At 46.5% G+C, this 22,073-nt stretch overlaps 1 protein-coding gene across 1 annotated transcript in view; it reads left to right on the top strand.

Annotated features, from left to right (window-relative positions):
* Positions 1-15,260, top strand: part of LOC149452135 (uncharacterized) — a 35,354-nt gene extending 20,094 nt beyond the window's left edge. Inside the window, exons 3-4 of the mRNA XM_089689722.1 lie at positions 1,744-1,942; positions 11,751-15,260. Of these exons, the coding sequence (XP_089545848.1) occupies positions 1,744-1,942; positions 11,751-12,908 (1,357 nt within the window). The 3' untranslated portion in view covers positions 12,909-15,260. The remainder of the gene's footprint in view (positions 1-1,743; positions 1,943-11,750) is intronic.
* Positions 15,261-22,073: the final 6,813 nt, after the last annotated feature.

Below are 22,073 nucleotides of genomic sequence, written 5' to 3'. Positions count from 1 at the left end.
TCTTTCTGTTTTTACAGAATTCTCTGTTTGAGCCCATTCAGGACCTTCCTTTTGTATCCTCTGTTCTTTCACAAAGATGGCTTTTTTACCTTAGCTTTTTATTTATTATTTTTATCTAAAGGGGTTTGTACCTTTCCATCTCAGCCGGGACAGCGTATTACCTTCCTTTGTCCTCATCTCAGCCGGGACAGCGTATTACCTTCCTTTACCCTCATCTCAGCCGGGACAGCGTATTACCTCCCTTTACCCTCATCTCAGCTGGGACAGTGTATTACCTCCCTTTACCCTCATCTCAGCCGGGACAGCGTATTACCTCCCTTTACCGTCCTCTCACCCGGGACAGTGTATTACCTCCCTTTACCCTCATTTCAGCCGGGACAGCGTATTACCTTCCTTTACCCTCATCTCAGCCGGGACAGCGTATTACCTTCCTTTACCCTCATCTCAGCCGGGACAGCGTATTACCTTCCTTTACCCTCATCTCAGCCGGGACAGCGTATTACCTTCCTTTACCCTCAGCCAGGACAGCGTATTACCTTTCTTTACCCTCAGCCAGGACAGCGTATTACCTCCCTTTATCCTCATCTCAGCCGGGACAGCGTATTACCTCCCTTTACCCTCATCTCAGCCGGGACAGCATATTACCTTCCTTTACCCTCATCTCAGCCGGGACAGCGTATAACCTTCCTTTACCCTCATCTCAGCCGGGACAGCGTATTACCTCCCTTTACCATCATCTCAGCCGGGACAGCGTATTACCTTCCTTTACCCCCATCTCAGCCGAGACAGCGTATTACCTTCCTTTACCCTCATCTCAGCCGGGACAGCATATTACCTCCCTTTACCCTCATCTCAGCCAGGACAGTGTATTACCTTCCTTTACCCCCATCTCAGCCGGGACAGCGTATTACCTCCCTTTACCCCCATCTCAGCCGGGACAGCGTATTACCTTCCTTTACCCTCATCTCAGCCGGGACAGCATATTACCTCCCTTTACCCTCATCTCAGCCGGGACAGCGTATTACCTCCCTTTACCCTCATCTCAGCCGGGACAGCGTATTACCTTCCTTTACCCTCATCTCAGCCGGGACAGCGTATTACCTTCCTTTACCCTCATCTCAGCCGGGACAGCGTATTACCTCCCTTTACCCTCATCTCAGCCGGGACAGCATATTACCTCCCTTTACCCTCATCTCAGCCGGGACAGCGTATTACCTCCCTTTACCCTCATCTCAGCCGGGACAGCGTATTACCTTCCTTTACCCTCATCTCAGCCGGGACAGCGTATTACCTTCCTTTACCCTCATCTCAGCCGGGACAGCGTATTACCTCCCTTTACCCTCATCTCAGCCGGGACAGCGTGTTACCTTCCTTTACCCTCATCTCAGCCGGGACGGCGTATTACCTTCCTTTACCCTCATCTCAGCCGGGACAGCGTATTACCTCCCTTTACCCTCATCTCAGCCGGGACAGCGTATTACCTTCCTTTACCCTCATCTCAGACGGGACAGCGTATTACCTTCCTTTACCCTCATCTCAGCCGGGACAGCGTATTACCTCCCTTTACCCTCATCTCAGCCGGGACAGCGTATTACCTCCCTTTACCCTCATCTCAGCCGGGACAGCGTATTACCTTCCTTTACCCTCATCTCAGCCGGGACGGCGTATTACCTCCCTTTGCCCTCAGGCTCAGTAACTGGGGGAATAGGTTTTTATCACGTTGGGTATTTGTTTGTCTATCAGGTTACCTGTAGTTGACAGCCGCAATTTGGCGACAGGATTTCTCTTTGTGGCTCCTGAGGACCGAATAGAAGGATCCCGCAGCTTCCATGTCTACGTTTATTCCCTGAATTTGTCGGCTTGTTGCTCCAGTTTCCAGTATGAAAGGACAGGTTCCCCCTTTATAAGGGATGACACTACCTACCTTCAGTGTATCATGTTGGTGAAGCCTCTACCTGGTCTTCGGTGCACTCTTTATGATGTTACCAGGTGGATGTTGGAGTCACTAAGGACTCTTCCCTTTGGACACATTGGTTTTTGCAGGCTGCTGCATGAGGTTCTTTCCTATTTCTGGTTGTTTTTTGGGACCTGTTGGCTTGTTGTCCTCCCCTTATGTTCTAGGTGGGACATCCCTGTTAGTAAGGAATGTAAAAGATGTTCTGTGTCCTGTGATGTGCGACAAAGAAAATGACATTTTGTGGTTTACCTGTAAAATCCATTTCTTGGAGTCCCTCAGGAATCCCAGAGATCCGTCCCCTCCTGTTATGGGCTATGGCTTGCTACAAACCTTTCCTATGTCGGAGATCTGCTCTACAAGGGGACGTCCTGTCTATTGTTGGCCAATGTCCGATCACCTGTAGGTGGGCATAACAGTGTTAGGAAGGATTTATAAAGATGCTTCGTGTCCTGTGATGTATTCCAAGAAATGGATTTTACAGATCATTGATGCCATTTGTTACTAAGAGACAGGAATTGTTCATTGCTGAAGGAGCCCCTAGAAACCTTTGGAGGAACCCTGGCTGAGAAAGGCTGGACTAGGCAGTCATATATTTCTGTCCCCCTTGGTGAGAGTGGAGGTGACCCCTCTATAAGGATCTACAGTCCATACACACCCAGCACAAGGCCGGGGTCACACTACCAGACGCTTCTCTGGGCTGCAGTTCCTCTGAGCTCCACAAGGTGGGGATCTCACTTCAACCCAGATAGGAAGTCTCTATGGAAGATAGACAGGAAGTGATGTCATGTACAGGCAGGAAGTGATGTCAGGCACAGACAGGAAGTCTCTATGGAAGACAGACAGGAAGTGATGTCAGGTACAGGCAGGAAGTAGAGAGGAGACGTGGCTTGAAGTGGCAGCAGAGGAGGTAATAAGATGTTATGTTCTATTTACACCCAGTAACCCCCCATAATGTCTGTCCTTTTCCTCCATAGTCATGTCCGTCCTCTTCCTCCATAGTCATGTCTGTCCTTTTATTCCATAATCATGTCCGTCCTCTTCCTCCATAGTCATGTCTGTCCTTTTATTCCATAATCATGTCTGTCCTCTTCCTCCATAGTCATAGTCCATGCAAGTGAAACTGTCAAAAGGTGATCTTCACTCTGGTGCATAAATCCTCAGATGTCAGCAATGCCTTCTCACCTCCACACACTGACCACACAGGGCCAAAGGCTAGTAACCTCCTCTGTACCAGATCCTCATAAATATGCTCCTCATCCAGGGACATGCATCACCTCGTAACCAGAAATGGTGTACCGATACACGTGACGCAACGCGTCGGTACGCCATTTCTGGTTACGAGGTGACGCATGTCCGGACGCAGCGGCCATATTGCTTCCCCCAGATACCATGCAGTACACCCATAGGATGTGGTGACAGGCTGATGTGTCTGGGAATTACACGTGATGCAATATAACTTTTATCCATTCTTACAATAAACAATACTGCACTATGGAAGGATCTTTCTGTGTCACTTACATGCCCTGGAGGGGAGGTGGAGTGGATAAGGTACGCTTGGGAGGATCTCCATTTATCCTGTGGTCCCTGGATGAGGAGCATATTTATGAGGATCTGGTACACAGGAGGTTACTAGCCTTTGGCCCTGTGTGGTCAGTGTGTGGAGGTGAGAAGGCATTGCTGACATCTGAGGATTTATTCACCAGAGTGAAGATCACCATTTGACAGTTTCACTTGCATGGACTTTATATTTTGAATATTCACGGATGGTTTTTTCTGCATTGATTCACATTCTGATGTCATTTAATATTGAGTGGTTATTAGTTTTGTAAAATATATTGTTAATGCATTCGATATATATTTCTTTATATCACTTGAACTTTATTTATTTCTATATATTCTTTGTGTAGTGGTGTCACATTAAGGATAGTTTATCCCGTTTGCGGGTCATTTTTACCACTGAGCACTAATATGTTGACACATTTTGCACAATTAAGTATACATTTTTATTTATGATTAGGATTTGGGTTTATATAGCGCTTCACTATTTTATGTATGTTTAAATCCCATCAAGCATTCACCCGATATAAATCTGCTTTCTTCACATACAATTCTTCCCTCCATGTTGCCAAACAAGACGACTTTGTCACTATCATCAATACCTTGTCATCCAGTCCTGGTCATCTCTTCTCTCCTGGTTCTCCTCCTACCTATCACAGAGCTCCTTCAGCGTTACCTATAACTCTCTCTCCCCCTCTCCACTCCCTCTCTCTATAGGGGTCCCTCAAGGTTCTGTCCTGGGACCCCTTCTCTTCTCCATCTACACCTCCCTTGGTCACTTGATAAACTCCCATGGCTTTAAGTACCATCTCTATGCTGATGACACAAATCTATCTTTCTACCCCTCACCTCACCCCTTCAGTCTCCTCCTCACCTCACCCCTTCAGTCTCTTCCTCACCTCGCCCCTTCAGTCTCCTCCTCACCTCACCCCTTCAGTCTCCTCCTCACCTCACCCCTTCAGTCTCCTCTCGCATTACTAACCTACTAAGTGACATATCGGCATGGATGTCACTCCACTTCCTCAAACTCAATCTTTCCAAAACTGAGTTCTTAGTATTCCCCCCAGCCTGTGCCCCCTCCCCTGACTTCTCCATCAAAAGCAATAATACACCCATCAGTCCCTCCCCTCATGCCAGGGTACTAGGTGTAATCCTAGACTCCCATCTGTCCTTTCACCGCCAAATCCAATCGCTGTCCAAATCTTGTAGACTTCACCTCCGCAACATCTCCAAGATACGACCGTTCCTAACCTCGGAAACCACTAAGCAACTTATTCACTCCCTTGTTATATCTCGCCTTGACTATTGTAACTCCCTCCTCATTGGCCGACCTCATCGCAGGCTATCCCCTCTTCAGTCTATCATGAATGCTGCTGCCAGACTCATCCACCTTACTAACCGTTCTCAGTGTCCTCCCACCCCTCTCTGCCAATCCCTCCACTGGCCTCCATTCAGTGTCCTCCACCCCTCTCTGCCAATCTCTCCACTGGCCTCCGTTCAATGTCCTCCCCTCTCTGCCAATCCCTTCACTGGTCTCCATTCAGTGTCCTCCACCCCTCTCTGCCAATCCTTCTCCCCAATTCCACTTAGTGTCCTCCACTCCTCTCTGCCAATCCCTCCACTGGCCTCCATTCAGTGTCCTCCACTCCTCTCTGCCAATCCCTCCACTGGCTTCCCATTGCCCAACAGATAAAATTCAAAACACTAACAATAACACCGATCTTGTCTCCAAATATCACCCAAACCGTCCTCTCCGCTCCTTGCATGACCTCCTGCTCTTTAGCTCCCTTGTCTCCTCCTCCCATGCTCAGCTCCAAGACTTTTCCAGAGCTTCACCCATCCTCTGGAACTCTCTACCCCATTTTATCAGACTATCGCCTGCTCTGCTCACTTTTAGGCTATCTCTGAAAACCGATCTCTTCAGGGAAGCCTATCCTGCCCTCAGCTAATACTGGAATCTTCTACTCCTCCTACCAGTCCATCCCCCACAGTTACTACCTTTTGTACCACTAGCGCCTCCCTCTTAGATTGTAAGCTCCAAGGATCAGGACCCTCCAAACCCTCTTGTATTGAACTGTATTGTTGCTGTATTGTCTCCCAATACATTGTAAAGCGCTGAGCAAACTGTTGGCGCCATAAATCCTGTATAATAATAATAATAAAAATGTCCTGAAAGCATATTTCTCCATAATGATCCCAGTCTCAGATATTCATCCTACAATGTGATCAATAAAGTCTCCGGAGAACACGGAGATCTGAGAAATATGATGTGTCCTGGCAAAGCCCAAAGACAAAGTTCATCTTTCATGTTTGGAGAAATGGGGTGCACCTGGGAGCAATGTACAGAAACCTCACAGAGCGCCCCCCCCCAAAGCTCCTCCTCCCAATGTCCCTCCATCCAGAGTCAGAGAATCCTATGACATCACACTGACCTCACAGCTCCTCCTCCCAATGTCCCTCCATCCAGAGTCAGAGAATCCTATGACATCACACTGACCTCACAGCTCCTCCTCCCAATGTCCCTCCATCCAGAGTCTATATGTCCTATGACATCACACTGACCTCACAGCTCCTCCCCCCAATGTCCCTCCATCCAGAGTCAGAGAATCCTATGACATCACACTGACCTCACAGCTCCTCCTCCCAATGTCCCTCCATCCAGAGTCAGAGAATCCTATGACATCACACTGACCTCACAGCTCCTCCTCCCAATGTTCCTCCATCCAGAGTCAGAGAATCCTATGACATCACACTGACCTCACAGCTCCTCCTCCCAATGTCCCTCCATCCAGAGTCAGAGAATCCTATGACATCACACTGACCTCACAGCTCCTCCCCCCAATGTCCCTCCATCCAGAGTCAGAGAATCCTATGACATCACACTGACCTCACAGCTCCTCCTCCCAATGTCCCTCCATCTGGCTTTTTCCCTGATGCTCTTAGGATGTGGGGCCCCTTGGTATCCTCACATGCAAAGTGGGACTGTTGGTCCTGCGTTGTATGTAATGACATCAGAATGCTGCAACAAGCCTATACCCTGCGTAGTGTGGGGGTCCTGTGGGGGGAAATTATACCTCAGCCTGAAGTGGGGCTTTAATAAAATGGGGACCTGAATGGAGAGGTGAGGAGGATTCTGGGAATATCATTTGATGTGACTATTTGTGTTCAGATGTAGAGTTTTCCTCCTGTGAAGTCTGGAGATCATATGACATCACATTGCCTCCACCTCCCTCCCTGATAGAAGAGAGAAAGAAGAAGAAGATTCTAGAAGTCACCAGAGAGATCACTGAGCTGCTGACAGGAGAGGTGAGCGGTGCCGGGAATTCTGGGACATTCTCCAGTAACAGACAAGGGATGTGTCTGGATGGTGACTGTATCATTGTGTGTGTCAGGTTCCTATAAGGTGTCAGGGTGTCACTGTCTATTTCTCCATGGAGGAGTGGGAGTATTTAGAAGGACACAAGGATCTCTACAAGGACGTCATGATGGACAATCAGCCGCCCCTCACATCACCGGGTAAGAGGAGACTTTATTGTAAAGGAGAGAGCAGTACGGAGGATCCACCTAGATCCCCCATCATCTGATAAACACATAGAAACAATGGATTCAGTCAGTGTGTGTGTTTCCTACAGATGGATCCAGTCATGGGAACCCACCAGAGAGATGTCCCCGTCCTCTGTATTCCCGGGATTCCACACAGGAAGGTCACACCATCCCTCACCATCATCAGGTAGATGATGACAATTATTGGTAGTTGTGATTTATACACAGCATGTTTGTTACAATGAATGTTTTATTATATCTTTCAGAGTGGAATCCTCGGGGATGATAATATTGATGTTAAAGAAGAGTATAAAGAGGAGGATGAGGAGTATGGAGTGATGGAGGAGTTTTCAGAAGGACACAAGGATATGATGGAGCCACCTAATACCAGGAACCCACCAGAGAGATGTCCCCGTCCTCTGTATTCCCGGGATTCCACACAGGAAGGTCACACCATCCCTCACCATCATCAGGTAGATGAGGAACAATCACTGATAGTATCATTAGGATCTGTACATTATCTGCATTGTTACCATTGATGTCATTTTTATTATATATTCAGAGTGGAAACCTGAGAGATCCTAAAGTTGAGGTTAAAGAAGAGATAAAAGATGAGGATGGGGGGATGGAGGAGTCAGAGCTTCTAAAAGAACACAAAGATCTGTACCAGGACACCATGGTGGAGTCATCCAGCTACAGGAACCCACCAGAGAGATGTCCCCGTCCTCTGTATTCCCGGGATTCCACACAAGAAGGTCACACCATCCCTCACTATTACAAGGTTGGTGGGATGGAGAATCTAGAACATGGACTTGTAGAGACTATGGGCTCCAATCACAAAGCGGTATCTTCCCGTATCCCAGTATGTAGTAAGATGCTGCATTCTGTTTTTTAGTAGTGAATCCTGCGGGTAATTTACCACTGGTGTCCATAGCAACACTTGTAAATAGCTTGTTGTTAAGGAAAAGGCAGCCGCCAGTGTCCCCAACAACCAGTAAACAAGGAGCGGATGGCCGACAGGTTCTCCGCTGATGGTCTGTGACAGGTATGAATTTTGAGGGGAACCCGATGCCAAAATTATAAAAATAATGGCGTGGGTTCCCCTCCAAAATCAATACCAGACCCTTAGTGAGTGCCCACCTTCCTCCTGAACCATATCAGACCACATACCCTGAACATGAGGTGGGTGCTTCAGGGCAGGGGCGCTCTGCCTCCCCAAAAACACCTTGTCCCCATGTCGATGGGGACAAGGGTTCCTTCCCCACAACCCTGGGCAGTGGGTGTGGGTGGGGGGCTTATTGGAATCTAGAAGCCACCTTTAACAAGGAGGCCCCCAGATCCAGGCCCCCCCACTATGTGAATGAGTATAGAGTACATAGTACCCCTATTCATTCACCAAAAAAAAAATGTAGTTTAAGAAAACACTGGAAGTAATTTTTCACAAAACAAAAATAAAGAAAAATGTCCCCCTGATGTAGATCCATCGATGATCCAATCACAATACTCGCTGTCATCGCTGACTGGAAGAAAAAACAAAGCTCCACTCCTGCCATCTGACAGCTCCGCTGCCTCCCATTTCTAAATAAACTAAGGACCTGTGACATCACTGGGTGGCCTTGCCCTCTTGTGACATCACCAATATAACATGCCCCGGTCAGTGACATCACCAATACAACATGCCCCGGTCAGTGACGTCACCAATACAACATGCCCCGGTCAGTGACGTCACCAATACAAACATGCCCCGGTCAGTGACATCACCAATACAACATGCCCCGGTCAGTGACATCACCAATACAACATGCCCCGGTCAGTGACATGACCAATACAACATGCCCCGGTCAGTGACGTCACCAATACAACATGCCCCGGTCAGTGACATCACCAATACAACATGCCCCGGTCAGTGACATCACCGAGTGGCACCGTCCCTTAGTATATTTAGTGGCAGGAGGCAGCAGAGCTGTCAGACAGAGGGGAGTCTTCATTGGGAGCGGAGCTTTTCTTTCCGAGTCAGCGGTGACAGTGAGCATCGTGATTGATGATGGATCTACACCGGGGGGACATTTTGCTTTAGTTTTGCTTTTTTAATAAAGGACTTGTCAAAAACTGCCTGCTGTCTTTAACAGAATACTTTTTTGGGGGTGAATAATTAGGGGTACCATGTACACCATACTCATTCACATGGGGTGAGGGATCTGAGGGCCCCCTTGTTACATTTTGTAAGTTCTCTGCCTGCAAACCCCCACAGCCACTAGCCTGGGTTGTGGGGAAAAATCGCTTGTCCCCATCAACATGGACAAGGTGCTCTGGGGGAGCAAAGCCCCCCTGCCCCAGAGCATCCACTGCATGTTAAGGGCACGTGGCCTGGTATGTTTAAGGATGGGGGGTCGCTTGCACTCCCCCCCATTCCTGACCTGCTGGGCTGCATGCTCAGATAGGGGTCTGGTATGTATTTCTTTCATTTTGGCAAGGGGTCCCCCTCAAAATCCATACTAGACCCCCCAAAGGGGGGGACCCCACGCCATTTTCTTAATATTTCATTGCCGGTAATTCTTTTTTTTTAGATTTATCGATTGGTTAGGACGTGGTGGCCGCTCGCTCCCTAACAACCATGTTGTTTACTGGTTGTTAAGGATGCCAGCGGCCGCCCACTCTTTCCCAAGCAGTACACATTTCCTGAATGCCGCATGTCTCCACCACTAATTAATGACCGCATGCATTTCATTCTTTATTTCCTTCTGTGAATGTAACGCCTGTTCATGCGGTATTTACTGAGCGTGTTCAGTGTTTGTGGTCAATACCGCAACACGGGATAGGAAATGGACAGTTTCAGGATGGCATGCGGTATTTAGGGGAAATGTACCCACATATCACATGTGATCTGCTTCTGTGAAGGGAGACAATGTGTGGATTTTGTGTGTGATGTCACAATCGTAAATCTTACATTTTACAGATGATATTCTCTCTCATTTCCTTGATTTAGAGTGGAGATCCAATCGATATAGAATTTGAGGTGAAAGCAGAAGAAGAAGAGGCGTATGTGAGGGATGATCAGCAGTCTATGGAGGAGGATGGAATAACGGGGACATTTATAGAGGAGGACACTCCTACAGAGATCAGCACAGGTGGGTCATGAACACTAAATCCATTCCTCCACCCATACTGCTCACTGATTGGTCCAGAGTAGGGCGGGGACTGGGTGATATCAGCCTGTAATCCCCTGGTCACTTTCCTGAGCTGTGTTCCCCGTCCTGTATTCCTGGATTTCTCTCGGATAATCTTCCTTCTCTGTGCTGCAGACACAATTTATGTATCTAGACTGGATTTATGGAGGTTCTGGGGTTCAGCTGGCAGCAAAATGTTCATTTCACCATAAGTGTTACTAGACCTAGACACCTGGACATGTTCTTTTGATGTTATGCCTCATGGTGGTGACATAGCAATTCTTCCAGTATTTGTCACTTGTGCCAGGGGAGGGATATGTCTGTAGTGTCTCAGACCCAAGTCACTGAGTGCAGTCTCAGGAGATGGGAGGCAGCGGTGTGGGATCTCTGCAACTTGTCTACAGTAAACATTTAGATTACAATTAAATACTGAATGCCAATATTATGAGGCCTGACCCTTACACTGTATCATTTATATTGTCCATTCCATACTCCTGACCCCTGCACTATATACTCTATGTTGTACATTACATACTCCTGACCCCTGCACTATATACTCTATGTTGTACATTACATACTCCTGACCCCTGCACTATATTCTCTATGTTGTACATTACATACTCCTGACCCCTGCACTATATACTCTGTTGTACACTACATACTCCTGACCCCTGCACTATATACTCTATGTTGTACATTACATACTCCTGACCCCTGCACTATATACTCTATGTTGTACATTACATACTCCTGACCCCTGCACTATATACTCTATGTTGTACATTACATACTCCTGACCCCTGCACTATATACTCCATGTTGTACATTACATACTCCTGACCCCTGCACTATATACTCTATGTTGTACATTACATACTCCTGACCCCTGCACTATATACTCTGTGTTGTACATTACATCCTCCTGACCCCTGCACTATATGCTCTGTGTTGTACATTCCATAGTCCTGACTTCTGCTCTTCCCCCTCCCCCCAGTGCTATATATACACATAATATGGATTCTCTTTTGTTACACCCATTTCCTCCCAGCTGGACATTTTATATCGGATGATGTGATTGGAGCACAGACTTTTACATGGTGATAATAATGTGATAACATCCTCCAACTTTGGACCCTTAAACAGAAAGTGATAATGAGGGAGGAGTCAATACCCCAATGATGGTGGTCTTCAGGATCAGTCCAGTCTTCATCTTGGTTGTTCTCCCCCCATCCTCACTCTCTGACCTCTGGTGGGGCTCAGCCCCGCTGTTCTTCATGACTAAATCATGGAGTAAATAAGGAAGTGCAGTACTTCTTGTGTTGGGAAGATGGCGATGAGTGATAGAGGGGGTGGGGACCCTCGTCCTATAATCCCCTCATCACTGTCCCTCCTATAAAAGACAGTTCTGGTTGTTTCCTCACTCTCTGACTAAGGTCCCTGAATAAAGAAATGACCTGGTAGGAGATCAGAGGAGCCATTTCCTAGTTCCCTTGAGGGTGGAATTGTAAGCTCCTCAGAGTCCAAGCTGCCTGATGTGGGCGGAGTCCTGGTTTGGGGGAACCAATCAGCTCCTGTCTAGTAATCCTCTTTGTCTTTGTATTTTAGTCCATGGCCGGGAGATGAGGAAAACCTCCGAGGATTGTCTCACTTTGTCTCCAGACTGGAAAGTAGAAGATGAGGACATCACACAGTATAGTCCAGGAGAAAACCCGGCTCCCTCCAATGTCCATCCGGCACCACCCAGTGTAGATGGACCATCGGATTCCTCGTATCCTGAGGAACCTCAGACTGTGCGGGACCGGGCCAGCCTTCCAACAGAGAAGAGGCTCTCCTGTACTGAGTGTGGGAAGGGATTTAATTTTAAATGCCATCTTAATGTGCATAAAAGATCTCACACAGGGGAGAAGCCGTATTCCTGTCCTGAGTGCGGGAAATGTTTTTCAGTGAAGTCCAATCTTTACACACATCAGAGATCTCACACGGGGGAGAAACCGTATTCCTGTCCTGAGTGCGGGAAATGTTTTTCAGAGAAGTCCACTCTTTACACACATCAAAGATCTCACACAGGAGAAAAGCCGTATTCCTGTCATGAGTGTGGGAAATGTTTTTCAGATAGGTCTATTCTTTACACACATCAGAGATCTCATACAGGAGAGAAGCCGTATTCATGTCCTGAGTGTGGGGAATGTTTTTCACAGAAGACCAATCTTTACACACATCAGAGATCTCACACGGGGGAAAAACCATATTCCTGTTCTGAGTGTGGGAACTTTTTTTCATTGAAATCCCATTTTCACAAGCATCAGAGATATCACACAGGGGAGAAGCCGTATTCCTGTCCTGAGTGCGAGAAATGTTTCTCAGAGAAGTCCAGTCTTTACAGACATCAGAGATCTCACACGGGGGAGAAGTTGTATTCCTGTCCTGAGTGTGGGAAATGTTTTTCACAGAAGTCCCATCTTTATACACATCAGAGATCTCACACGGGGGAGAAGCCGTATTCCTGTCCTGAGTGCGGGAAATATTTTTCACAGATATCCCATCTTTACACACATCAGAGATCTCACACGGGGGAGAAGCCGTATTCCTGTCCTAAGTGCGGGAAATGTTTTTCAGTGAAGTCACATCTTTCCAGACATCAGAGATCTCACACGGGGGAGAAGCCACTTTCCTGTCCTGAGTGAGGGAAATGTTCCTCTCTGAAGTCCTGTCTTCCTGTACATCAGGGGTCCCACACAACCCTGGAGGTGTATTAGTGCCTTGAGTGTAGGAAATGTCTTCTAGATGAATGTTGCTGGACATCCCAGCTCTCATGTGGGGAAGAAGCACACCCTGATATACACCTCAGATATACTCCATGGCTGATCTTCATCATGGAAGAAACAGTTCATAAGGAGATCAGAGGTCACCAAAGATATGTATGAAGTTTCTCTATTCCTAGTTCAGATTTGTAGCAGAAATCCCCAACATGTAGCAATACACGGACAATTGATATCAGACAATGAGGCAGAGGAAGGCCAATCATGAAGCTTTGGGTGGTGCAGCATAGACTGTAACAGGGTCCTCCAGGAGTGCAGCTCACACTGCGGGCAGAACTCCTCCTACTGGGACATTCAGGCTTCACACAGCCACAGCTGCACTCCCGGGACTGGCACGCCTGGACTGTATATGGGGCAGGTGTGGAGGGATGAGGAGCAGGGATTGGCTAATGGAAAGTGGGAGCATCTCTGAGTTACCGATGGATATACAGTATATGGAGATCAAGGAGAGTTCATCTTCTGCCGGCTATAGATGGGGCCCTTCAACAGTTGGAGTATAGGGGATGATAATGACTGGGTCAAATCTGCAGAGAAGATGGAGCAATGGGATCTCCTTGGATAAAGTAGGGTAGAGGTGTCTGCTAGCAGTGTCCACATGTGAGAAGTAGAGCGGAAGAGGGGGAGGGTAAAGGTGTCTGCTAGCTGTGTCCACGTGTGAGAAGTAGAGCTTAAGTGGGGGAGGGTAAAGATGTCTGCTAGCGGTGTCCACATGTGAGAAGTAGAGCTTAAGTGGGGGAAGGTAAAGATGTCTGCTAGCGGTGTCCACGTGTGAGAAGTAGAGTGGAGGTGGGGGAGGGTAGAGGTATCTGCTAGCTGTGTCCACGTGTGGGAAGTAGAGTGGAGGTGGGGGAAGGTAGAGGTGTCTGCTAGTGGTGCCACGTGTGAGAAGCAGAGCGAAAGTGGGGGAGTGTAGAGGTGTCTGCTAGCGGTGTCCACCTGTGAGAAGTAGAGCGGAATTGGGGGAGGGTAAAGGTGTCTGCCAGCGGTGTCCACGTGTGAGAAATAGAGCGGAAGTGGGGGAGGGTAAAGGTGTCTGCTAGCAGTTTCCACGTGTGAGAAGTAGAGGGTAGAAGTGTCCGCTAGCAGTGTCCACGTGTGAGAAGTAGATGGGAAGTGGGGGAGGGTAAAGGTGTCTGCTAGCCATGTGGGTGGGTCTGCTCCTCACGCTCCTGGGGAGATCTCATCTTTTTAAAATGGCGACTTCCCTAAAACTACTTTATCCACTTCAATCCATTCCTCTACTACTCCGGCATGGAGACGTAACCAAACTAAAAACAGCTCTCTCACAATTTCTCTGGAGGGGTCGCCGTCCACGCATAGCTTTGCAAAACCTCTATCTCCCGAGGAGCGAGGGGGGATCGGGCCTTCCCAACATTCACATACCGGAGGAGCGAGGGGGGATCGGGCCTTCCCAACATTCACATACCGGAGGAGCGAGGGGGGATCGGGCCTTCCCAACATTCACATACCAGAGGAGCGAGGGGGGATCGGGCCTTCCCAACATTCACATATATAACCTTGCATGTCTCTTACACATCAGTCTAGACTGGCTACAAGGCGTCTATTTACTCCACCAGCTAGAATCTGACATGGTAACCCGCACAATGTAGCTGCTATTTTACATGCAATATAAACCAGCTTCCAACTCCCCTAAAAAACAAGCCTCTTTTACGTGACACTTTGGTGGCCTGGAGAGAAATCAGACGCAAATTGGGAGTGTCCCCATGGGTTTCCCTCTACCTCCCTATTCATGGTAATCCATCTTTCCCTCATCCACAACAATACGCGGCCTACGCTAATGGCACACCCAAGACCTTACACTTGTTTCACAATCTTTGACTCTTCCTCCGGTAAACCTCCACCAATCCTGCGGACATTAGGGAGCCTGGACTTGCCCTCACACCATTTTATATATGCAATGCAAGTAATAAACTTTGTTAAATCACCAGCTCCTGACAAGCCTTCTCTTTTTCAAACCACATTGGTTGACACTCTGTTGAGCAGAGGCAGGTTCAAGATTTCAGATATTTACTCCCCACTTAACCTTTGCTTTACTAAACCTTTAGGCCCTGATTTACTAAGACGTGAGTCTACCAGCAGACTCTGACCATTCAGGCAGACTCAGTGAAATCAATCAAGACCTGTCAGTCTTCTGAGCGACGTCTAGCAATCTCATTGACGAACGTCTACTTTGCTATTAGTAAATGTGGAATCGCGTCTGGCACATTTTTAGGTGCAATACCGGATATGTTCGCTAGATGGCGCACAAGCGCGGGCTTTATAGCATTGGCGTTTTTCTGTTAGCAAAAGAGAATACTTAGAATGTAACATAATTAGTACTCCTGTATTAGAATTGTTTTTTTTTTTTGCTGTTTCTCCAAAATGATCAGACAACTAATGCATTTACTAATGAATGTCATACAGTCTATTTTCAAATGTTAAACATTTTCACACTTATATCTCAAATAATTTGGATAGTTCTAATTTCCCAATATAATAATATATCTTCATTCTCTTTAATCACGTAACTATTCTATGTTAAAGTCAAGTGCAGCGCTATAAATGCATGTGATCAATAATGAACGCATGGAAAAACCAAAAAGTGCAAATAATTGCAATAATGACGTAAAATGGTAAATGGTGCTAAAATAAGTTCATATAATCATTCCTGAATAATGGAATGTCCTTGGTGTGAGAGTACCAACTCAGAGAGTGCCTATGAATGGCACGTGTGGTCTCTCCATGACGGACAGTAGTGCATGAGCTCGTGAAAGGTAAACCACCCTTGGGACTGGTCTACACTCACCAGAACAAAAGTATTAATGCGTATGGGTTATACACATCACACATCTGGGGGTGCAGCGGTATGCTGGCAGCTATGGGTTAGTCATCCAGCTCCAGCCATCCATCCATCAGGGTGGGTGCCCAAATGGTCCTGGGGAAGAATTAGCTCAGCCACAGGAGCCAGAAAGGTGCTCAATAGTGTAGTACACTGTCACAGGGGTGGATGACCTTTCACCAGTTCATGCACTACTGTTCGTGGTTATATTTATCTTGTGTAATACCATTTTACTAGTCTATATCATTTGACCAGCGCTCGCTTTATCATTTTTAAACAATGTAACTATTCTACATTATAGCTCAAACTGTGTCTCCCACAGTGGTTTAGTGGTTAGAGCTCAAAACTTGGGTCATGGGTTCTAATCCCAGTCATGGCTGCATCCCAGTTTGCATGATTTCCCTGTATGGATGTGTTTCTGCCAACACTCAAAAGACATGTTGTTAGGTTCATTGGGCCTGCATAAATGTTAAAAAATAACATTTATGAATGTTAACAAAATGGACATCAATTTTCTGGGTTGTGTCAGTGCCAGGAATATTGATCAATCAATTATGATTTTGCCTAATGACTAGAAAGTGGATGAATGTTACCTGCGTCCTGTTCTTCCACCAATTTGGAAATGTGCAAGTTTCATGCTGTGTATATTTCATTGTAACCTTTTTATCTTCTTTTAAATCTGTCTCCTTATACAACTTAACCCCCTCCCCCACCCCATCATCACCTGTCCCATATTCAAATCTATGGATCACCGCCCCACTCTTTTTAACTATTTACTGATTAAGTGAATGTGTCTCATTTTCTATCAGCTACAGCTCAGATCTCACATTATTATACAATTGCTGATTGTATCTCACCACTAGTCTGTTTGAATTCACAATTCCTGGTCAGTCCCGTTCCCTTACCTCTAATAATCTTTAGGACCAGTTCACCCTACATGTGTTTCAGTTGCTTTTTCGGCATCACAAACGCACAGAAAGAAGGTTATATGGTTGTCAATGTCATAGTTCACATCAGCGCTTGCATTTTCAGTGCATTGCAGGTGCTGTAAACAAAGTTGACCACGCTGCATTGTTTCTGCACAGAACTGTACTGGAACACATTGAAATGCCCTTGAATGTACTAAAACGCACAGGTCCCTAATTAAATTGAATAAAACGAAAGTAGAAAAAACTAACTGGAAGGGATGCAAAAATGCAATGCAACGTGTCCAAAACGCATCCAAAATGTACTGGAACACACTAAACATGCATGCCAAAAGGGCATGAAAAAAAATGCATCAGGAACACATCTAGACTGTTTCTATAGTATGAACCGGCCCTTAGGACTTGTTCACACCATTGGTGGTGCAGAAATGCATGCAAGAACACACATTTTCCAGCACAGCGAAGAAATGCAATGCCCTCTGCACAGGTACTATAATGAAAACGTAATTGCACCTCCACACGTCTATTAAAAACAGCCCCATTCACAGCCACAAAAACACATGGCACCACACTACTGTGCGGTTAGGTGTAACAGACTTTGAAAATAACATGCCTGCAGTATTTTGGCATGTTTCCACATGTTAAGCAACCCATTGAATTCAATGGGCTGAGGACAAAAAAAACACAAAATGCCCCATTCACACAGGTTCCTTGGCCTGTACAACACTGTTTATGTGGCTGGAGCCAACTATTACACTATGGGGACACAGCAGCTGTATGAACACAGGTTGTCATCTGACAGGTGTGGGGAAGTGGCCCTGATTGCTCACTGTGTGTGTTCAGGGCTGTACACCTGCAACCATATGCTTGTCAAATTAGGATCTGCAGTATTCACATAGTGTAACATAGGTTGCATGCTAATGGCGACAGCCACAAAAACCAAACACTGATTCCCACTCTACAGGCCACAGCACCCATGTGAATGAGCCCTCAATTACACAACGTTTGATTTATTAACTCAGTACAGTTGTATCATTTGGATTGAACAGGAATTTGTTTGTGATTGTGTCCATGAAGAAAATGTTGTGTATTTTTACCATATATATAATTTGGATATTTTCTCTGGTGGTGGGGGCCTGTCAGGTATGCTGTATGGGGCCCCGTGATATCTAACAGTGGCCCTGGGTGTATGCTTGTGTCTGTGCCACCTGTATAGTTAGGAAGAACAATAAGTTCTTCTATGGAGTATCTTGAACCTCTGCTATGTACCTCAATGCATCTAGGGATCGGCCACGTTTTCCTATGAAAAATAACAAAATTTGTTACAATGTTTCCCCTGAAGCAAGCGTGAACTGACCCCTTCATATTATAAAGCATCCGAATTGGCATTTTCCACAATTATGCATAGGCCAGATCTGTGTGCCCAGATAGGACCTCCTAGTGGCTATTCTATGGACAAGGTACACTTTTCTGTATGCCTGATCTTTATTGAGCTGCAATAGTCAATACGCTGCAATGGGCAGAAATATTTGGAAACAAACCACATGAGCTCAAGTATCCAAACGTGAATGTTCCTTCATAGCAAGCCTCCATGATGTACTGTATGGGCCTGGCCCACTCCAAATGAATGCATTGTTCTGGTAGGTCCTCCTATGACAGACTTTAGCTACTTGTGGAGGACATTGCACTGACTTTTCCTCAGATTGCATATTATCTGGCCATCTGAAGTCTCGGGAATACAATCAAGAGGATCTGACACTTTTTTAAGGTAACAAAAAATAGTCTTTAATTGACTCAACATAAAAATAAGCCAACATGGCTAAAACATATCTTGAAAATATGGGGACTCTGATATCCAGCGACAGTCCGTTCACCAACGAAAAGCAATTCTGCACCCCTAAAACCAACACAGAGGAAAGGGATGGTCAAATTGCTGTGCTGCTTCCAAACCACCTCTGGCATGCCAGGGTCTTCATGAAGGTCCTCGATGCCAATTCTTGCCTGGGGCCACAAAATATCCACTGGCCACAAGTGAAGGTGAGTGGAGGACGTGATGGTGGATTTCTACCAGCTTCTTGTTCAAACAATTTTATTAACAATAAACAGGGATGACACAAACAAGGAGACATTGTTAATACATATTAGGCATTGATGTGACAGTAGGATACAATAAAATGAATGAGGGTCAAGGCATTAACGCCTATACATTTCTAACGGAAACCGGTAAATAGAAATCAATGACAGAATGCAAGATGGTATCAGTCAATCATGGTAATGTCTCCCAAGTGCATTAAAGAAATAGGGGGAATTCTGGAGGGGGTCAGACAGGGGCGGAAGGGGGGGAGGAGGGGAAGAAGAACAACAACCATGTCTCCATGAATATTCATCAAGTTCACAACAGTCTCTATGCGCTACGCACGAGGGGTTATGTACCATATCCTTGTCGTACAGTACTGAACTCAAGGGAGAAGCAGTGACTCATCAAAGTTAGACGGAAGGAAATGCTCTACCCAAGGGCTCCATATGCGCAGGAATTTAGGGATCGTGTCAAGAACTGTGGCTTCCACCTTTGCGTGTATCATGGCTTGATTTATTCTGGTTTTGACAGCCGCGACACTAAGAGTAGGGGATTTCCAAGACTTTGCTATAACCTGTTTAGCCGCTGTCGTGACTTGCATAAACAGCTTAAATTGCGAGCTGGAGATGCCAGGGGGGCATTGGTTGAGTAGGGCTGTCGTTGGGTCTGGCTGTATAGTGATAGTGCTAAATGTAGATATCATGGTAAAAATTTCATCCCAAAAGGTTCGGGCTACAGGACAGTCCCACCACATATGGTAATGTGTTCCTGGGTCTGTACAGCCTCTGAAACAGTTGGGCGAGTAATTAGGGGTAAATTTTGCGATTCTTGCTGGGACCAAGTACCAGCGGGTTAAAACTTTATAATTCGTTTCCAATGCTACAACATTCTGCGAAGACGATTTTGTGTTGGCCCAAATGTGGTCCCAATCAGACGGGTCGAATTTCTTACCTAGATCCACTTCCCATTTATGGGTGTATAGAGGGGGGGACGTGGTGGTCGAAGTGGCGAAGAGTGAGTATAAGCAGGAGATAAGCCCACGTCTATGAGGGTCTTTGCAACACGCTCGTTCAAAGAGAGACATGGCGTCTGTTCGATTGGTTATTGTAGCGTATGGGGCGTAAAAGTGTTGTAGCTGCAAGTATCTAAATATCTCAGAGGCCGGGAGGCTATGCGTTTCCCGCAGCGAGGCAAAGGATTTAAACTTATTCCTCTGTAGGAAGTGATGCATACGGAGCAAATTAGCAGAGGACCAGGCTTTGAATAAACGGGGTGTCTGCCACGCCGGGGGAAAAACTGGGTTTCGTAGAAACGAGAGCATAGGATTATGTAGTGATTGGAGGAGGTAACGGGTTTTCAATTTATCCCATAAGGATAAAAAATGAGAAGTGATGGGGTTGGTTATAGAGCGGCGGTCTATCGGCCTCAACCAGAGTAGGTTAGCGGTGGATAGGGGATCGCATTCTATTGATTCAAGCGCAACCCATTGAGGGATTTCAAAGGTTGCATGATACTTAGGTAATTGGGCTAAATGCGCTGCTTGATAATATTTGCTGATGTCGGGTAGGCCTAGACCTCCAGCGAGCTTAGGGCGGTATAGGGTGGAGCGGGGTAAACGAGGGCGAGTATTGCCCCATACATAGGAAAAGATGCGACGCTGCAGTGTGCAGAGGTAATGAGGGGGGACTGGGACTGGAAGGACTCTAAACAGATATAGAATTTTTGGGAGGATTGACATCTTGATAACTGCTATTCTGCCTAGCCATGCGAGGGGGAGGGAAGACCATTTGGACATAAGGGCAGAGAGATGGTTTAGCATCGGAAGATAGTTAGCTGCGTAAAGGTCTGATAATCTAGGAGTCAGTTTGATTCCCAAGAAAGGGATATGACACTGTGACCAAGGGAATGGTAAAATCTGTTTCAGATGCGTCAACTCTTTAGGGGGGAGAGAAATGTTAAGTGCTGTAGATTTATTCGGGTTTATTTTTAGACCAGAAAGCGCGCCAAACGCCTCGAGAAGTCGGAGTAGGGAGGGTGAAGAAGTCAATGGTGACGTGAGAAAGAGCAAGACGTCATCCGCAAAGAGACATAGCTTATGGTGTGTGCCCCCAATTTTGAGTCCCCTGACATCCGGATTAGCTCTAATTAAGAGGGCTAGGGGCTCTATAGCCAGAGCAAAGAGCAAGGGAGACAGAGGGCAGCCCTGTCTCGTGCCTCTGGAGATCGGGAACTGAGCTGACCTGTGCCCCAGATACCTAATTCTGGCCGAAGGTTCTCGATACAGCGAGAAGATCCAGGTTAAGAAATGTGGGCCTAAACCCCGCCGACGCAAAATATAATCGAGGTATGGCCATGAGACTGTATCAAATGCTTTCCGTATATCTAGGGACAGGAAATATGCGGGAATATTACGGGATCTTGCTAAGTTTGCCAAAAGGGATGCACGTCTGATGTTATCTCCCGCTTGTCTAGTCGGGATAAAGCCCACTTGGTCATTATGAATTAAAGAGCCAATATACAGGTTAAGACGTGAAGAAAGGACTTTTGCTAGCAGTTTGATGTCAATGTTAAGGAGAGAGATTGACCTATAGTTGGACCACTGCGTGTCATCAGAATTCGGCTTTGGGATCATTGAAATGTTCGCTTGCACTGTTTCATGATTGAAGGTTTGGCCAGATAGTAAAGCGTTAAAAGCATTAGTGAGGATAGGTGTAAGGAGATGAGCAAATTTTTCATAGTAAGTGGCTGAGAAGCCATCTGGCCCTGGGCGTTTACGTAGCTTTAGACTTTTAATAGCGTCTAAGGTTTCAGCTTGGGAGATGGGTCTTTCAAGTGCTGCTAACTGGCACTCTGAGAGTTTCGGGAAAGAAATGAAAGTTAAAAGGGTATCAGCCTGTGTAGGGTCGAAAGGTGTGGAAGAGGAGTAAAGTTGTGACAAGTGTTTATGGAACGTCCGTAGGATGTGTTCCGGGTTGCTAGTGAGGTTGCCAGAGGAGGTGCGTATCCTGATAGGTTTAGTGAGCTGGTCGAGCCTGCGAAGTGAAAGAGCCAGGAATGTGTTGGGTTTATTTGCCCTAGTATAGTATTTGTGCCTAGATCTACGGAGTGAGAGTTCCGCTTGGTCTGTGAGAAAGAGATCTAGGGCTAATCTAGATCGCTCCAGGGTTTCATGATTGGCAGGCGTAGGA

This window comes from Staurois parvus, unplaced genomic scaffold, assembly GCF_062004578.1.
Source record: "Staurois parvus isolate SC_StPar_1 unplaced genomic scaffold, SC_StPar_1.0 ptg000494l, whole genome shotgun sequence".
NCBI classification, from domain to species: Eukaryota; Metazoa; Chordata; class Amphibia; order Anura; family Ranidae; genus Staurois; species Staurois parvus.
This window is presented reverse-complemented; position numbering and strand designations above follow the sequence as displayed.